The following is a 19,542-nucleotide window of genomic DNA, read 5'->3' on the forward strand; positions in this document are numbered from 1 at the left end:
CTATTGTTAGCATTCAACAGGGAAACTCTGACTGAACAACTGAAAAACTCCCCAGTTTATGCTCTCCAAACGGAGGTTAGCTGTGAGGGCTGTTTATGCTCTCCAAACGGAGGTTAGCTGTGAGGGCTGTTTATGCTCTCCAAACGGAGGTTAGCTGTGAGGGCTGTTTATGCTCTCCAAGTGGAGGTTAGCTGTGAGGGCTGTTTATGCTCTCCAAGTGGAGGTTAGCTGTGAGGGCTGTTTATGCTCTCCAAGTGGAGGTTAGCTGTGAGGGCTGTTTATGCTCTCCAAGTGGAGGTTAGCTGTGAGGGCTGTTTATGCTCTCCAAGTGGAGGTTAGCTGTGAGGGCTGTTTATGCTCTCCAAGTGGAGGTTAGCTGTGAGGGCTGTTTATGCTCTCCAAACGGAGGTTAGCTGTGAGGGCTGTTTATGCTCTCCAAATGGAGTTTAGCTGTGAGGGCTGTTTATGCTCTCCAAACGGAGGTTAGCTGTGAGGGCTGTTTATGCTCTCCAAGTGGAGGTTAGCTGTGAGGGCTGTTTATGCTCTCCAAGTGGAGGTTAGCTGTGAGGGCTGTTTATGCTCTCCAAGAGGAGGTTAGCTGTGAGGGCTGTTTATGCTCTCCAAGTGGAGGTTAGCTGTGAGGGCTGTTTATGCTCTCCAAATGGAGGTTAGCTGTGAGGGCTGTTTATGCTCTCCAAATGGAGGTTAGCTGTGAGGGCTGTTTATGCTCTCCAAGTGGAGGTTAGCTGTGAGGGCTGTTTATGCTCTCCAAGTGGAGAATAGCTGTGAGGGCTGTTTATGCTCTCCAAGTGGAGGTTAGCTGTGAGGGCTGTTTATGCTCTCCAAGTGGAGGTTAGCTGTGAAGGCTGTTTATGCTCTCCAAGTGGAGGTTAGCTGTGAGGGCTGTTTATGCTCTCCAAGTGGAGGTTAGCTGTGAGGGCTGTTTATGCTCTCCAAGTGGAGGTTAGCTGTGAGGGCTGAGATGCGTTGACTTTTGTTGCTCCACGTCGGGGGATGTTATTCACGAGGACATGTTGTTCTGTCTCACGATTACCGAGCATGAAACGTCACATGGGATGTTCAGTGTGCTATGTGGCTGTATTAATGAAAAACAGAACGGGATTATAGATTAGTAGGCGCTAATACTGGCCGATTTTAGCCTTATTCTCATAAACGTGACACACCGTAATCTGATCGGACAAAACAATAAACAAATAAACAAATGGATAAACAGTCCGACGAGAGAGAGAGAGAGAGAGAGAGAGAGAGAGAGAGAGAGAGAGAGAGGAATGCAAAGAGAGAGAGATACAGAGAGACAGAGAGAGAGAGAGAGAGAGGAAGGCAAAGAGAGAGAGATACAGAGAGACAGAGAGAGAGAGAGAGAGAGAGAGAGGAAGGCAAAGAGAGAGAGAGACAGAGAGAGAGAGAGAGAGAGAGAGAGACAGAGAGAGAGAGAGAGAGAGAAACAGAGAGAAACAGAGAGAAATAGAGACAAACAGACCTTCCCCTCCTGTTCAATCTTCAGTCTGCAGTCTAACAGCTGACCCTGCAGCGCTGCCTTCTCATTGGTCAGGACCTTCAGCCTCTGCCTCAGTGCATCCTGGGAAATAGAGTCAGACACACCATGACAACCTGACCAGGAAAAACTACAGGGCCCAGTTTTAAGCTAGAACTACAACTACAGGGCCCAGAGGTTTCCCTGTCCAGGTTAACTCCTGGTCTAGTCAGGTACAGGGCCCAGAGGTTTCCCTGTCCAGGTTAACTCCTGGTATAGTCAACAAACAGAGACAGAGTCATGATTGACATGTCGAGTAATGACAGCAGAAGACAAACAAATGTCTGTTCTTCGCAGAAACATCAGAAACATCAGTAACATCAGTAACGTCAGCAACGTCAGCAACGTCAGTAACGTCAGATACATCAGTAACGTCAGCAACGTCAGATACATCAGTAACATCAGTAACGTCAGCAACGTCAGCAACGTCAGTAACGTCAGATACATCAGTAACGTCAGCAACGTCAGATACATCAGTAACGTCAGCAACGTCAGATACGTCAGATACGTCGGTAACGTCGGTTACGTCGGTAACGTCAGATACGTCAGATAGGTCAGCAACGTCAGCAACGTCAGCAACGTCAGATACGTCGGTAACGTCGGTTACGTCGGTAACGTCAGCAACGTCAGCAACGTCAGTAACGTCAGCAACGTCGGTAACGTCGGTTACGTCGGTAACGTCAGATACGTCAGATAGGTCAGCAACGTCAGCAACGTCAGCAACGTCAGATACGTCGGTAACGTCGGTTACGTCGGTAACGTCGGTAACGTCAGATACGTCAGATAGGTCAGCAACGTCAGCAACGTCAGATACGTCAGCAACGTCAGCAACGTCAGATAAGGCAGTAACGTCAGCAACGTCAGTAACATCAGTCAGTAACATCAGTCAGTAACATCCGCTAGATGTCGCTAGACTAGAGAACAGAAAGAGGTCAGGGAGGCTAGCTAGCATCGCACCACTAGACTAGAGAACAGAAAGAGGTCAGGGAGGCTAGCTAGCATCGCACCACTAGACTAGAGAACAGAAAGAGGTCAGGGAGGCTAGCTAGCATCGCACCACTAGACTAGAGAACAGAAAGAGGTCAGGGAGGCTAGCTAGCATCGCACCACTAGACTAGAGAACAGAAAGAGGTCAGTGAGGCTAGCTAGCATCGCACCACTAGACTAGAGAACACAGCGCAGCCATAATGGTCTGATCCTACTGAAAGACATCCTCCAACCATTTTTTTTTACTTTTCCTGTTGAAAAGCGATATCCCAATGATAAATACAGTAAAGTACACACAATAAAAGGGTAAAAAAAATATGTTTTGAGCAAAATAGTGTTTTTACACACAGCTGCAAACTTCAAGGAGTAGGGCATTCAGTGAGCGATCCCCGATTAAAACACCTGGTTTTCTGAGTAATCTTTAGAATTAGTAAGACATGTAAACACCTTTAAATCGGTGTCGGCGGTGTATGTCATTTGTGTTAGCACGAACCGAGTGAGCCTCCCTCTTTAGCGCAAGTGAAGTGAGTTCGGAGCAATTGAATATGCCTCTTAGAAGTAATTGTCACATACAAACTTCATAGTAATTGTCACATACACACTTTTTATGTACGAACTCAGAATCAAATATGCTTCCCAAAAATAACATGGTCGAAGTGGTAGAAGGTTTATATTGATTGGTAATTTTCTGCGTTTATCAGAGTCCCATCAGTAGCCTGATTTCAGATGTGTCCATGGAAACAGGACTATTAGGGAAATCGTTCTTTTAATCAAAAGACACACACTTGCTCTATGTCATGACTTACCTAAATCAACTATTGAGATGTGCCTTATGTTAAGGAAATCAGTTGTTAAATGAGGTGAAAAGGAGACCGGAGTGCCACATTAAAGTATTTAGTGTGTGTACTTTACTGTATTTATACTTGAATGTATTTAGTGTGTGTACTTTACTGTATTTATACTTGAATGTATTTAGTGTGTGTACTTTACTGTATTTATACTTGAAAGTATTTAGTGTGTGTACTTTACTGTATTTATACTTGAAAGTATTTAGCGTGTGTACTTTACTGTATTTATACTTGGCATATCGTTATTTTTGTATTTTTTTAAATGGCTGGAGGACATCTTTAACCTTCTATTGTTAGCGCTAACTAACAAACAACTGTTATTCTGACTAGAGAAGGTAGAATGTATAACCCTCTCCATCTTTTTATTTTATTTATTTCACCTTTATTTAACCAGGTAGGCAAGTTGAGAACAAGTCCTTTATTTAACCAGGTAGGCAAGTTGAGAACAAGTTCTCATTTACAATTGCGACCTGGCCAAGATAAAGCAAAGCAGTTCGACAACATACAACAACACAGAGTTACAAATGGAGTAAAACAAACATACAGTCAATAATACAGTACAAAAATAAGTCTATATACAATGTGAGCAAATGAGGTGAGTTAAGGGAGGTAAAGGCAAAAAAGGCCATGGTGGCGAAGTACATACAATATAGCAAGTAAAACACTGGAATGGTAGATTTGCAGTGGAAGAAAGTGCAAAGTGGAAATAGAAATAATGGGGTGCAGAGGAGCTAAATAAATAAATAAATACAGTAGCGGAAGAAGTAGTTGTATGGGCTAAATTATAGATGGGCTATGTACAGGTGCAGTGATCTGTGAGCTGCTCTGACAGCTGGTGCTTAAAGCTAGTGAGGGAGATAAGTGTTTCCAGTTTCAGAGATTTTTGTAGTTCGTTCCAGTCATTGGCATCAGAGAACTGGAAGGAGAGACGGCCAAAGGAGGAATTGGCTTTGGGGGTGACTAGAGAGATATACCTGCTGGAGCGCGTGCTACAGGTGGGTGCTGCTATGGTGACCAGTGATCGGAGATAAGGGGGGACTTTACCTAGCAGGGTCTTGTAGATGACCTGGAGCCAGTGGGTTTGGCGACGAGTATGAAGCGAAGGCCAGCCAACGAGAGCGTACAGGTCGCAGTGGTGGGTAGTATATGGGGCTTTGGTGACAAAACGGATGGCACTGTGATAGACTGCATCCAGTTTATTGAGTAGGGTATTGGAGGCTATTTTGTAAATGACATCGCTGAAGTTGAGGATCGGTAGTATGGTCCGTTTTACGAGGGTATGTTTGGCAGCATGAGTGATCAACTATTGAGAGTATTGAGACTATTCATTTTGAAAGGAAAGTTGTTATTCTCAATATACTCAATAACTCTGTAGCTCTTTACATTCTTGTCACACTGTCGCTTTCTCTCTCTCTCTCTCCCTAGGCCTGTATCTCCTCTCTCTCTTTCTTTCTCTCTCTATCTCTTTAGGCCTGTATCTCCCCTCTCTCTCTCTGTCTCTCGGCCTGTATCTCCTCTCTCTCTCTCTAGGCCTGTATCTCCTTTCTCTCTGTATCTCCTCTCTCTCTCTTCCCCCCCTCTTCTGTCTCTCTCCCTCTCCTTTTCTCTTTCCCGACACTCATGCAAATCACATTCACCCTCCCCAGATATACTAATTACCATCTGCCAGGCATGCTCACACACACACACACACACACACACACACACACACACACACACACACACACACACACACACACACACACACACACACACACACACACACACACACACACACACACACACACACACCAACAAACAGTAAGGAGTGTGTTCTCTGGTTTAGTGTGTAATCCAGTGATTACTGAGCTGTGATTAAAGTCAGGTTTATTCTGTCTACATCAGCACAGTCATCTAAAGTGGCAGCTTGTCTGATCTGGTCTGATCTGGTCTGGCCTGATCTGGTCTGGTCTGATCTGGTCTGGTCTGGTCTGGCCTGATCTGGTCTGGCCTGATCTGGTCTGGCCTGATCTGGTCTGGCCTGATCTGGTCTGGTCTGATCTGGTCTGGCCTGATCTGATCTGGTCTGATCTGGTCTGGCCTGATCTGGTCTGGCCTGATCTGGTCTGGTCTGATCTGGTCTGGCCTGATCTGGCCTGGTCTGATCTGATCTGGTCTGGCCTGATCTGGTCTGGTCTGATCTGGTCTGGTCTGGTCTGGCCTGATCTGGTCTGGTCTGGCCTGATCTGGCCTGGTCTGATCTGATCTGGTCTGGTCTGATCTGGTCTGGCCTGGTTTGGTCTGGTCTGGCCTGATCTGGTCTGATCTGGTCTGGTCTGGTCTGGTCTGATCTGGCCTGGTCTGATCTGATCTGGTCTGGTCTGATCTGGTCTGGTCTGATCTGGTCTGGCCTGGTTTGGTCTGGTCTGGCCTGATCTGGTCTGATCTGATCTGGTCTGGTCTGGTCTGGTCTGGTCTGATCTGGCCTGGTCTGATCTGATCTGGTCTGGTCTGATCTGGTCTGGCCTGATCTGATCTGATCTGGTCTGGCCTGGTTTGGTCTGGTCTGGCCTGATCTGGTCTGATCTGGCCTGGTCTGGCCTGTTCTGGTCTGATCTGTTCTGGTCTGGTCTGGTCTGGCCTGGTCTGATCTGGTCTTGGCCCTCCCTGTGGCTCAGTTGGTAGAGCGTGGTGTTTGCAACGCCAGCATGGTGTTTGCAACTCCAGGGTTGTGGGTTCGATTCCCACGGCGGGCCAGTACAAAAAATAAAGATTTTTTTTAATGAAATGTATGCATTCCCTACTGTAAGTCGCTCTGGATAAGAGCGTCTGCTAAATGACTAAAATGTTAAAAAATGATCTGGTCTGGTCTGGTCTGGTCTGGTCTGGTCTGGTCTGGTCTGGTCTGACACCACTGGTTGGTTCTCTGTGTGTTCTATTGGTGTTATGTGTTCATCTCTCTCTAATCACCTCTGTGGATCTGTCTGACTGTCAATATATATATATATATATATATAATATAATATCTATAGTATATAATATTCCATAACATATACAGTACAATCCTGTCTCGGAGCTCTAAAGACAATTCCTTCGACCTCATGACTTGGTTTGAGGGACCTTATATAGACAGGATGTCCAATCAATTGAATTTACCACAGTTGGACTCCAATCAAGTTGTAGAAACAGGATGAACCTGAGCTCAATTTAGAGTCTCATAGCAAAGGGTCTTAATACTTATGTAAATAAGGTATTTCTGTTTGTAATTTTTTATACATTTGCAAACATTTCTAAAAACATGTTTTTGCGTTGTCGTTATGGAGTATTGTAGGTAGATTGATGAGGAAAACGATTTAATGAATACATTTTAGAATAAGGCTGTAACGTAACAAAATGTGGAAAAGTGAAGGGGTCTGAATACTTTCCGAACGCACTGTATATAATATAATATCTATAATATGCAGTATATAATATCTATAATATACAGTATATAATATCTATAATATGCAGTATATAATATGCAGTATATAATATCCAGTATATAATATAATATCTATAATATGCAGTATATAATATCTATAATATACAGTATATAATATCTATAACATGCAGTATATAATATCTATAATATGCAGTATATAATATAATATCTATAATATACAGTATATAATATAATATCTATAATATGCAGTATATAATATCTATAATATGCAGTATATAATATCTATAATATGCAGTATATAATATCTATAATATGCAGTATATAATATCTATAATATGCAGTATATAATATCTATAATATACAGTATATAATATCTATAATATACAGTATATAATATCTATAATATACAGTATATAATATAATATCTATAATATGCAGTATATAATATCTATAATATGCAGTATATAATATCTATAATATACAGTATATGATATAATATCTATAATATGCAGTATATAATATCTATAATATGCAGTATATAATATCTATAATATACAGTATATAATATCTTTAATATACAGTATATAATATCTATAATATACAGTATATAATATAATATCTTTAATATACAGTATATAATATAATATACCATAAAATATACAGTCCAATATATGTAAGAACTCACCACTGGGACCTCATAATAGGATCGTATTGAGGCTAATCGATCTGCAAAGACACATAGAAAACATGTGGGGTCACCTCAAAAGCACCCTAAAAATCCACTAAAGAATTGTCCTTGTGTGCGTGTGTGTTTAGTGGGTGTGTGTGTTAAACATGTCCTTCCTATTACCCATGGGGTTTCTCTGCAGGTCCTCCATTTTTTCGTGAACAAGTGTGATCTGACGTTCCAGCTGGCCGTTGAGCTCCACCTGTGTGTCGTACCTGGTCTTCCACTCGTTACCTGGCAGGATGCAGTATATACACATCCCATCCCACATTCAACATGCATTACACTACATTTATGTAATGTGGTTTATAGTAACACACTGGGATATGTTGCTCTATCATATTTAATCAAGTGAACAGGCTTGTGTGTTTATTCCATTAGTTCACTGAACATGGACGTGACCTTGTCACATGGAGCCATGCTTCAGCTGCCATAGCAACACTACTAACCACCAGTCAATAGTAAAACTCAAAACACTTTTAGGGGCGGGGATTCGGTCGGGATTCGACTCCTGACATCATATGAACACACATAAGACATGGAAAATGTGTAGAATTGCAGGAAATTAGCTTTTAAAGAAAGAAAGAAATTGATAATAAGAAAATTGTGGGAGCTGTTTTGTTAACCTTCAGCGCGGCTTTTGATATTATTGATCATAAACTATTGCTGATAGGCGTGTGTCTATGTAACGACTCAACAATATACACGTCGGGCTACAACAGTAATAGAAATAACTGACACCCTTAACATAGAGCTCCAGTCAGTTCTAGAATGGGTATCTACCAATAGGTTTAACATAGAGCTCCAGTCAGTTCTAGAATGGGTATCTACCAATAGGTTTAACATAGAGCTCCAGTCAGTTCTAGAATGGGTAACTAACAATAGGTTTAACATAGAGCTCCAGTCAGTTCTAGAATGGATAACTAACAATAGGTTTAACATAGAGCTCCAGTCAGTTCTAGAATGGATAACTAACAATAGGTTTAACATAGAGCTCCAGTCAGTTCTAGAATGGGTAACTAACAATAGGTTTAACATAGAGCTCCAGTCAGTTCTAGAATGGGTAACTAACAATAGGTTTAACATAGAGCTCCAGTCAGTTCTAGAATGGATAACTAACAATAGGTTTAACATAGAGCTCCAGTCAGTTCTAGAATGGATAACTAACAATAGGTTTAACATAGAGCTCCAGTCAGTTCTAGAATGGGTAACTAACAATAGGTTTAACATAGAGCTCCAGTCAGTTCTAGAATGGGTAACTAACAATAGGTTTAACATAGAGCTCCAGTCAGTTCTAGAATGGATAACTAACAATAGGTTTAACATAGAGCTCCAGTCAGTTCTAGAATGGATAACTAACAATAGGTTTAACATAGAGCTCCAGTCAGTTCTAGAATGGATAACTAACAATAGGTTTAACATAGAGCTCCAGTCAGTTCTAGAATGGGTATCTAGCAATAGCTTCATTTCTGGGACAAATCACTCACTCAACCCTAAACCTCATCTAGATCTATTACTGAAATAATTTGGCGATTGAGCAAATTGAGGAGATTAAACGCCTTGGTGTAAACCCTAGATAGCAAGCTGTTATGGTCAAAACATTTAGACTCAATGGTTAGTGAAATGGGAAGAGGTCTGTCCATGATAAGGAGTTGCTCTAAATCAACCAGGCAGGTCATACAGGCCCTAGTTTTGTCTCACCTGGATTACTGCCCAGCGGTATGCATGTCAATCTCTCCTGGCTCAAAGTTGAGGAGAGATTGACGTGCATCACTATTGGTCTTTGTGTGAGGTGTTGACGGGTGAAAGGTACCGAACTGTCTGTTGAAGCAGTTGGTCACACGGATCGGACACTCATCGGTACAACACAAGAGACATTATTTGTTTTGATTCCTGTTTGGACCCCAGGAAGAGTAGCCGTTGCCTTGGCAGCAGCTAATTGGGGATCCTAATTGGGGATCCTAATTGGGGATCCCTCCTTGTCCACACACCATACAGACTCACCCTCGCTGTCAACACTGACACACACACACCATACACACTCACCCTCCCTGTCCACACACACACCATACAGACTCACCCTCCCTGTCCACACACACACCATACAGACTCACCCTCCCTGTCCACACACACCATACAGACTCACCCTCCCTGTCCACACACACCATACAGACTCACCCTCCCTGTCCATACACACACCATACAGACTCACCCTCCCTGTCCACACACACACCATACAGACTCACCCTCCCTGTCCACACACACACCATACAGACTCACCCTCCCTGTCCACACACACCATACAGACTCACCCTCCCTGTCCACACACACCATACAAACTCACCCTCCCTGTCCACACACACCATACAGACTCACCCTCCCTGTCCACACACACCATACAGACTCACCCTCCCTGTCCACACACACACCATACAGACTCACCCTCCCTGTACACACACACCATACAGACTCACCCTCCCTGTCCACACACACCATACAGACTCACCCTCCCTGTCCACACACACACCATACAGACTCACCCTCCCTGTCCACACACACCATACAGACTCACCCTCCCTGTCCACACACACCATACAGACTCACCCTCCCTGTCCACACACACCATACAGACTCACCCTCCCTGTCCACACACACACCATACAGACTCACCCTCCCTGTCCACACACACCATACAGACTCACCCTCCCTGTCCACACACACCATACAGACTCACCCTCCCTGTCCACACACACCATACAGACTCACCCTCCCTGTCCACACACACACCATACAGACTCACCCTCCCTGTCCACACACACCATACAGACTCACCCTCCCTGTCCACACACACACCATACAGACTCACCCTCCCTGTCCACACACACCATACAGACTCACCCTCCCTGTCCACACACACACCATACAGACTCACCCTCCCTGTCCACACACACCATACAGACTCACCCTCCCTGTCCACACACACCATACAGACTCACCCTCCCTGTCCACACACACACCATACAGACTCACCCTCCCTGTCCACACACACCATACAGACTCACCCTCCCTGTCCACACACACCATACAGACTCACCCTCCCTGTCCACACACACCATACAGACTCACCCTCCCTGTCCACACACACCATACAGACTCACCCTCCCTGTCCACACACACCATACAGACTCACCCTCCCTGTCCACACACACCATACAGACTCACCCTCCCTGTCCACACACACACCATACAGACTCACCCTCCCTGTCCACACACACCATACAGACTCACCCTCCCTGTCCACACACACCATACAGACTCACCCTCCCTGTCCACACACACACCATACAGACTCACCCTCCCTGTCCACACACACCATACAGACTCACCCTCCCTGTCCACACACACCATACAGACTCACCCTCCCTGTCCACACACACCATACAGACTCACCCTCCCTGTCCACACACACCATACAGACTCACCCTCCCTGTCCACACACACCATACAGACTCACCCTCCCTGTCCACACACACCATACAGACTCACCCTCCCTGTCCACACACACCATACAGACTCACCCTCCCTGTCCACACACACACCATACAGACTCACCCTCCCTGTCCACACACACCATACAGACTCACCCTCCCTGTCCACACACACCATACAGACTCACCCTCCCTGTCCACACACACACCATACAGACTCACCCTCCCTGTCCACACACACCATACAGACTCACCCTCCCTGTCCACACACACACCATACAGACTCACCCTCCCTGTCCACACACACCATACAGACTCACCCTCCCTGTCCACACACACCATACAGACTCACCCTCCCTGTCCACACACACACCATACAGACTCACCCTCCCTGTCCACACACACCATACAGACTCACCCTCCCTGTCCACACACACCATACAGACTCACCCTCCCTGTCCACACACACACCATACAGACTCACCCTCCCTGTCCACACACACCATACAGACTCACCCTCCCTGTCCACACACACACCATACAGACTCACCCTCCCTGTCCACACACACCATACAGACTCACCCTCCCTGTCCACACACACCATACAGACTCACCCTCCCTGTCCACACACACCATACAGACTCACCCTCCCTGTCCACACACACCATACAGACTCACCCTCAAGGTTCACACTGTTTAGTGTCTCCTCCAACTCTGTCATGGTGCTCCTCAGATCACACACAGACTCCTGCAGCATCTCTCTACAGGCAGGAGGAAAACGAGAGAGAGAGAGAGAGAGAGAGAGAGAGAGAGAGAGACAGACAGACAGACAGACAGACAGACAGACAGACAGACAGACAGACAGACAGACAGACAGACAGACAGACAGACAGACAGACAGACAGACAGACAGACAGACAGACAGACAGACAGAGAGAGTCATTTAATGTGGATTGGTGATAGTATAACTACCAAATTTACCCAAGTGTGACCTGGAGGAAAATGGGGGCGGGTCATGCTTTTTAAATTCCAGTCATGAGGAGGGTTTAGTATTTATTTATTTTTACTCCAGGAGAGGATCATGTCATTTACAATCGATAAAATATCATATTGCTCAGTCATTGAGAATTAGTTGCTTTATTGTATCTTGATTTGTGCCCGATGCTGCCCCTCATCCCTGATTCTCTGCTGGGCTCGCAATATCAAGTACGCCTAGTGTGGTCGCTATCAAAAGATCCTTAACCTATACTATAGGCTGCAAGCCTAGGATATACCAAGAGCAAGCTCGGAGAGCCTGGTTCCTCTCTAGGTTTCTTCCTGGGATCCAGCCTTCCTAGGGAGTTTTTCCTAGCCACCGTGCTTCTACATCTGCATTGCTTGCCGTTTGGGGTTTTAGGCTGGGTTTCTGTACAGCACTTTGTGACATCGGCTGATGTAAAAAGGGCTTTATAAATACATTTGATTGATTGATTGATTGATTGACAGGGCAAAGTTATATTTGTAAGAAAATGTACTTTCTTTCCAATTTTTTGCACTGCTGGGATGGTGTATATGAAACTAGGCTAGACTGCATTACAGACTGCAATGGACAGCCTATCCCAATCATGAGCCCCGGCCCTGCCATGCTCTTGCTAATTTAAACCTGTTTGTGCTGCCTGACCAATGTCTGTGCTGTGTACGGTGGTAATTCAGCAGGTGAGTCAAAGGCTTCCTCCCGAAAATCAAATGTATTTGTCCCAAAAAATGTTATATCTGTACACATGTACCAGGCCTACTGACGTACTGTTCAGCTTTAGAGGAAGAGTGCAGAGGAGACTAGGACTGGAGGTAAGCTTGTAATTACTATAATAGATTTGAATAAAAACAATGTTTTGTTGCCCATAATTAAGTTATTTATCAGAGTTATTGACCTCACAATAAGCCATATTTAAGTCATTTACATAACTTATATTATTATGAAGTTGCAGCCGCCAAAAAGGGATAGCGCGTGGGTGCTGAATGTAGGCTAATTCCAGAAGGCCTAATTCATTTGAACAGTCTTCATTTTCATTTCACTTTAGGCTACTAACAACAAGAGGGCTTTGTGTTGGAGCCATATTTCTTCCTTTTCAAGAAATAAGACGTAGTCTTACCTGTTCGACAGACTAAATTATAGTCTACTATCCATAGATTTTGTCAGCCAATTCCTTCAGTCACCATGCACCCCTTAAATATCTCAGTGAAGGGCTCGGTGTGTTAGGATAAAACCAGGGCTCGAATTAAGGGGGTATGTGAGGGTATATTGAGGGTGTATGTGAGGGTATATTGAGGGGGTATGTGAGGGTATATTGAGGGTGTATGTGAGGGTATATTGAGGGGGTATTGTGAGGGTATATTGAGGGGGTATGTGAGGGTATATTGAGGGGGTATGTGAGGGTATATTGAGGGGGTATTGTGAGGGTATATTGAGGGGGTATGTGAGGGTATATTGAGGGGGTATGTGAGGGTATATTGAGGGTGTATGTGAGGGTATATTGAGGGTGTATGTGAGGGTATATTGAGGGGGTATGTGAGGGTATATTGAGGGGGTATGTGAGGGTATATTGAGGGTATATTGAGGGGGTATGTGAGGGTATATTGAGGGTGTATGTGAGGGTATATTGAGGGGGTATGTGAGGGTATATTGAGGGTGTATGTGAGGGTATATTGAGGGGGTATGTGAGGGTATATTGAGGGGGTATGTGAGGGTATATTGAGGGGGTATGTGAGGGTATATTGAGGGGGTATGTGAGGGTATATTGAGGGGGTATGTGAGGGTATATTGAGGGGGTATGTAAGGGTATATTGAGGGGGTATGTGAGGGTATATGTGAGGGTATATTGAGGGGGTATGTGAGGGTATATTGAGGGGGTATGTGAGGGTATATTGAGGGGGTATGTGAGGGTATATTGAGGGGGTATGTAAGGGTATATTGAGGGGGTATGTGAGGGTATATTGAGGGGGTATGTGAGGGTATATTGAGGGGGTATGTGAGGGTATATTAAGGGGGTATGTGAGGGTATATTGAGGGGGTATGTAAGGGTATATTGAGGGGGTATGTGAGGGTATATTGAGGTGGTATGTGAGGGTATATTGAGGGGGTATGTGAGGGTATATTGAGGGGGTATGTGAGGGTATATTGAGGTGGTATGTGAGGGTATATTGAGGTGGTATGTGAGGGTATATTGAGGGGGTATGTGAGGGTATATTGAGGGGGTATGTGAAGGTATATTGAGGGGGTATGTGAGGGTATATTGAGGGGGTATGTGAGGGTATATTGAGGGGGTATGTGAGGGTATATTGCGGGGGTATGTGAAGGTATATTGAGGGGTATTGTGAGGGTATATTGAGGGGTTATTGTGAGGGTATATTGAGGTGGTATTGTGAGGGTATATTGAGGGGGTATTGTGAGGGTATATTGAGGGGTTATTTTGAGGGTATTGTTAGCTTAAGATGTTGAAAACAAATGTATGGACCTGATTATATCAAGTGATCCATAAAGACGCTTTAGTCCCCAATGCTTTGCGCTAGAAACACGCAGTAAAACGCTGGGGAAAGACGTGACTCCGATGCATATGGGGATATCTTTGGTTTGTCTCTATGATATTCAGAGGCTGCGCTTGACTTTGCTTGGGAAGTAATGTGTGATTCTGTCACTATCAAATTGACGTTCAACATTTCAACAGGCTATTAAACAACATACTAACTCTAAATAAGTCAGGAGAAAGCCAGGTAGCATAATTATTTAGGCTATATTATTATTATTTCAAGGCCATTTGTGAAGCATATGAGACATGTTACAGGCTTGGAGGAGCGCTCAGCACTTCAACAACACTTCAACAACAACACATCAACAACAACATTTCAACAACACATCAACAACACATCAACAACAACACTTCAACAACACATCAACAACAACACTTCAACAACACTTCAACAACACAACAACAACAACACTTCAACAACACATCAACAACACTTCAACAACACATCAACAACACATCAACAACAACACTTCAACAACACATCAACAACACAACAACAAAAACACTTCAACAACACATCAACAACAACACTTCAACAACACATCAACAACACTTCAACAACACATCAACAACACAGCAACAACACATCAACAACAACACTTCAACAACACATCAACAACACATCAACAACACCTCAACAACAACACTTCAACAACACATCAACAACACATCAAAAACACATCAACAACAACACATCAACAACACTTGAACAACACATCAACAACAACACTTCAACAACACATCAACAACACATCAACAACAACACGTCAACAACACTTCAACAACACATCAACAACACATCAACAACAACACATCAACAACAACACATAAACAACACTTGAACAACAACACTTCAACAGCACTTCAACAACACATCAATAATAGCACTTCAACAACACTTCAACAACACCACATCAACAACAACACTTCAACAACACATCAACAACACATCAACAACAACACTTCAACAACAACACTTCAACAACACATCAACAACACTTCAACAACACAACAACAACAACACTTCAACAACACATCAACAACACTTCAACAACACATCAACAACACATCAACAACAACACTTCAACAACACATCAACAACACATCAACAACACATCAACAACAACACTTCACCAACACATCAACAACAACACTTCAACAACACATCAACAACACTTCAACAACACATCAACAACACATCAACAACAACACTTCAACAACACATCAACAACACATCAAAAACACATCAACAACAACACATCAACAACACTTGAACAACACATCAACAACAACACTTCAACAACACATTAACAACACATCAACAACAACACGTCAACAACACTTCAACAACACATCAACAGCACATCAACAACAACACATCAACAACAACACATCAACAACACTTGAACAACACATCAACAACAACACTTCAACAGCACTTCAACAACACATCAATAATAGCACTTCAACAACACTTCAACAACACTTCAACAACACTTCAACAACACATCAACAACACATCAACAACAACACTTCAACAACACATCAACAACACATCAACAACACATCAACAACAGATCAACAACACATCAACAACAACACTTCAACAACACATCAACAACACATCAACAACAACACTTCAACAACAACACTTCAACAACACATCAACAACACATCAACAACACATCAACAACAACACTTCAACAACACATCAACAACACTTCAACAACACATCAACAACACATCAACAACAACACTTCAACAACACATCAACAACACATCAAAAACACATCAACAACAACACATCAACAACAACACATCAACAACACATCAACAACAACACATCAACAACACTTGAACAACACATCAACAACAACACTTCAACAACACATCAACAACACATCAACAACAACACATCAACAACACATCAACAACAACACATCAACAACACTTGGACAACACATCAACAACAACACATCAACAACACATCAACAACACATCAACAACAACACGTCAACAACACTTCAACAACACATCAACAGCACATCAACAACAACACATCAACAACAACACATCAACAACACTTGAACAACACATCAACAACAACACTTCAACAGCACTTCAACAACACATCAATAATAGCACTTCAACAACACTTCAACAACACTTCAACAACACATCAACAACACATCAACAACACATCAACAACACATCAACAACAGATCAACAACACATCAACAACAACACTTCAACAACACATCAACAACAACACTTCAACAACACATCAATAATAGCACTTCAACAACACTTCAACAACACTTCAACAACACATCAACAACAACACTTCAACAACACATCAACAACACATCAACAACAGATCAACAACACATCAACAACAACACTTCAACAACACATCAACAACACATCAACAACAACACATCAACAACACATCAACAACAACACTTCAACAACACATCAACAACACATCAACAACAACACATCAACAACACTTGAACAACACATCAACAACAACACTTCAACAACACATCAACAACAACACATCAACAACACTTGAACAACACATCAACAACAACACATCAACAACACATCAACAACAACACATCAACAACAACACATCACCAACAACACATCAACAACAACACTTCAACAACACATCAACAACACATCAACAATAAAACTTCAACAACACATCAACAACAACACATCAACAACACTTGAACAACACATCAACAATAAAACTTCAACAACACATCAACAACAACACTTCAACAACACATCAACAACAACACTTCAACAACACATCAACAACACATCAACAATAAAACTTCAACAACACATCAACAACAACACTTCAACAACACTTCAACAACACATCAACAACACATCAACAACAACACTTCAACAACACATCAACAACAACACATCAACAACAACACATCACCAACAACACATCAACAACAACACTTCAACAACAACACTTCAACAGCACTTCAACAAGACATCAACAACATGCCTATACATTTCGCATTTCGACTTTATAAAACATTCATTAAATACTTAGAATCAAATAATAATGAAACAAAAAAAGACCTCATTAGACTAAACAGTCATTCTACGGTGACTTTGAACTTTTAGAAACATAAAGTTTGGCTAGTCTTTGCTTTGAGGATCATGCGGTGAGATGCATGCCTATTGTGTTAGTTTAGCCTAGCTGATTCTCTTATATTCACATGCCTTCATCACAGAAAACACATCTATTTTGGAAAAATCAATACGATGGATTGTAATAGAATAAATTACAAAGTGATAGTTTTCCAAATGACAAAAAAAAAAAAAAAAGATTGTATTTTCCTCTAGTTTATTGTCGACCAGATGCTTCAGTTGTAACTGGTTCTGTTGCGCTCAATTTGATAAAACAACTATATCGCTGTTCCAAACTTCAGACTGTTGTCTCTTTTTTAATTTTAAACAAGAACCTGTATAAAAATCAAAACATCTCAGGTGCTGCAGCGTGTGCTCATTCGTTGTCATGTTGTGTTGTGGTGTTAAAATAGATTATGCTCGTCTCCAATCGTGTAAAATGAGTAGAATTGCATAAAATGCGTTTATGAAAATGACATTTTTTTTTCAATAAGATGATAGAGTCATGCAGTGTTTTTATTATAATGGATATATTTTCACCAATAGAGTTTGTCCACTGCAGTCAAGTGAGCCGACAGTCGCAAAACATAAAACACGGTCAAGACATCCGACATCCGCTCCTCAGTTTCCGTCCTGAATTTGTCAGCGCGAATACACAACACTTATGCTTTGCAATGTTAAAGACAATAGATTATTGATGTACTAGTGGCAGACGTGACAAAATGTTTACCATCCAATTTTACTGTGTTAAAATTGTATTATGTTAGCCTACTTAAAAGTTCACTGTAATATAGAAAAACCAATTGTATTAACCCATATTTTTAGATGGCATAATATAGGCATTGTATGGGAAGCAACGGTCATCACAGTGGATTAATGATCTACTAAAACACACAACGCTCACTTAGATCTGGCTGTGAAGCCGTGTGTGTGTGTCTGATGTGTTTGTATGTCATGACTGTAAACAATTTAACATGTCCTAAACAGAACATGATTTTGATTATGGTTAATTGAATAAGTGTCGCTTCAAACTGTTTGCTTGGAATTATTTTTGTAGCTATCGTCTCTATATGGCCTCCCGAGTGTCGCAGTGGTCTAAAGCACTACATATCAGTGCTAGGGGCGTCTCTACAGACCCTGGTTCGATTCCAGGCTGTATCACAACCGGGTTAGGGTTTTGGCCGGGGTAGGCCGTCATTGTAAATATGAATTTGTTCTTAACTGAATTACCTAGTTAAATAAAATACATTTAACACGTCTGTGTAGATGACTCAGTTTCCAGAAAAACACGCATCTGCGCATAAATATTCAGGCGGAAACTGAAGAGCGGATGGCTTGACTGCATTTTGTGAACATATTATTTTGGGTATAGGGGAGGGTCACTTTTTTAAGCGTTCAGGATCGGGTAAAAATATATTTTACTGGCCATCCATTTCTGTTTCAGAGGTCCTATTTTCTTCAGGTATCCCTCATAAATACATTCCCTTACAATACACGTTGTACTTACTTCATCTCTCTCTCCTGCGCCAATTCGTCCTGTAAACGGGCTAAATCGTATTTGCTGAAGTCCGCATCTCCCATGTTGTTCTTCTCAAAGTTGCCAGCAACTCAAAGTTTGTTCTCCTCGTTGCCAATGGAGACAGTCGTGTCCTGCATGTTTTCGGAAGTTGATTTCAGAGGATCTGAAGGAGTAGCGCGTCACCTGCGTTTTGAAAAACGACTGCACGCTTGTATGCGGTTTTACATGCGTTTCGGCTCAAATAAACGCACTGTAGTAATAATAATAAT

At 42.6% G+C, this 19,542-nt stretch overlaps 1 protein-coding gene across 2 annotated transcripts in view; it reads right to left on the reverse strand.

Annotated features, from left to right (window-relative positions):
- ccdc169 (coiled-coil domain containing 169) overlaps window positions 1-19,420 on the reverse strand; it is a 25,253-nt gene extending 5,833 nt beyond the window's left edge. For both annotated transcript variants that reach the window (XM_082957608.1, XM_045690210.2), the window contains exons 1-5: window positions 19,262-19,420; window positions 11,705-11,787; window positions 7,662-7,772; window positions 7,497-7,537; window positions 1,502-1,600 (exon numbers count right to left, since the gene is read on the reverse strand). In XM_082957608.1, coding sequence (XP_082813734.1) covers window positions 1,502-1,600; window positions 7,497-7,537; window positions 7,662-7,772; window positions 11,705-11,787; window positions 19,262-19,335 — 408 coding nt within the window. In that variant the 5' untranslated portion in view covers window positions 19,336-19,420. The remainder of the gene's footprint in view (window positions 1-1,501; window positions 1,601-7,496; window positions 7,538-7,661; window positions 7,773-11,704; window positions 11,788-19,261) is intronic.
- Between the last annotated feature and the right edge of the window lie 122 nt (window positions 19,421-19,542).

This window comes from Salmo salar, chromosome 11 (genome assembly GCF_965601325.2).
Source record: "Salmo salar chromosome 11, fSalSal1, whole genome shotgun sequence".
Classification (NCBI taxonomy): Eukaryota; Metazoa; Chordata; class Actinopteri; order Salmoniformes; family Salmonidae; genus Salmo; species Salmo salar.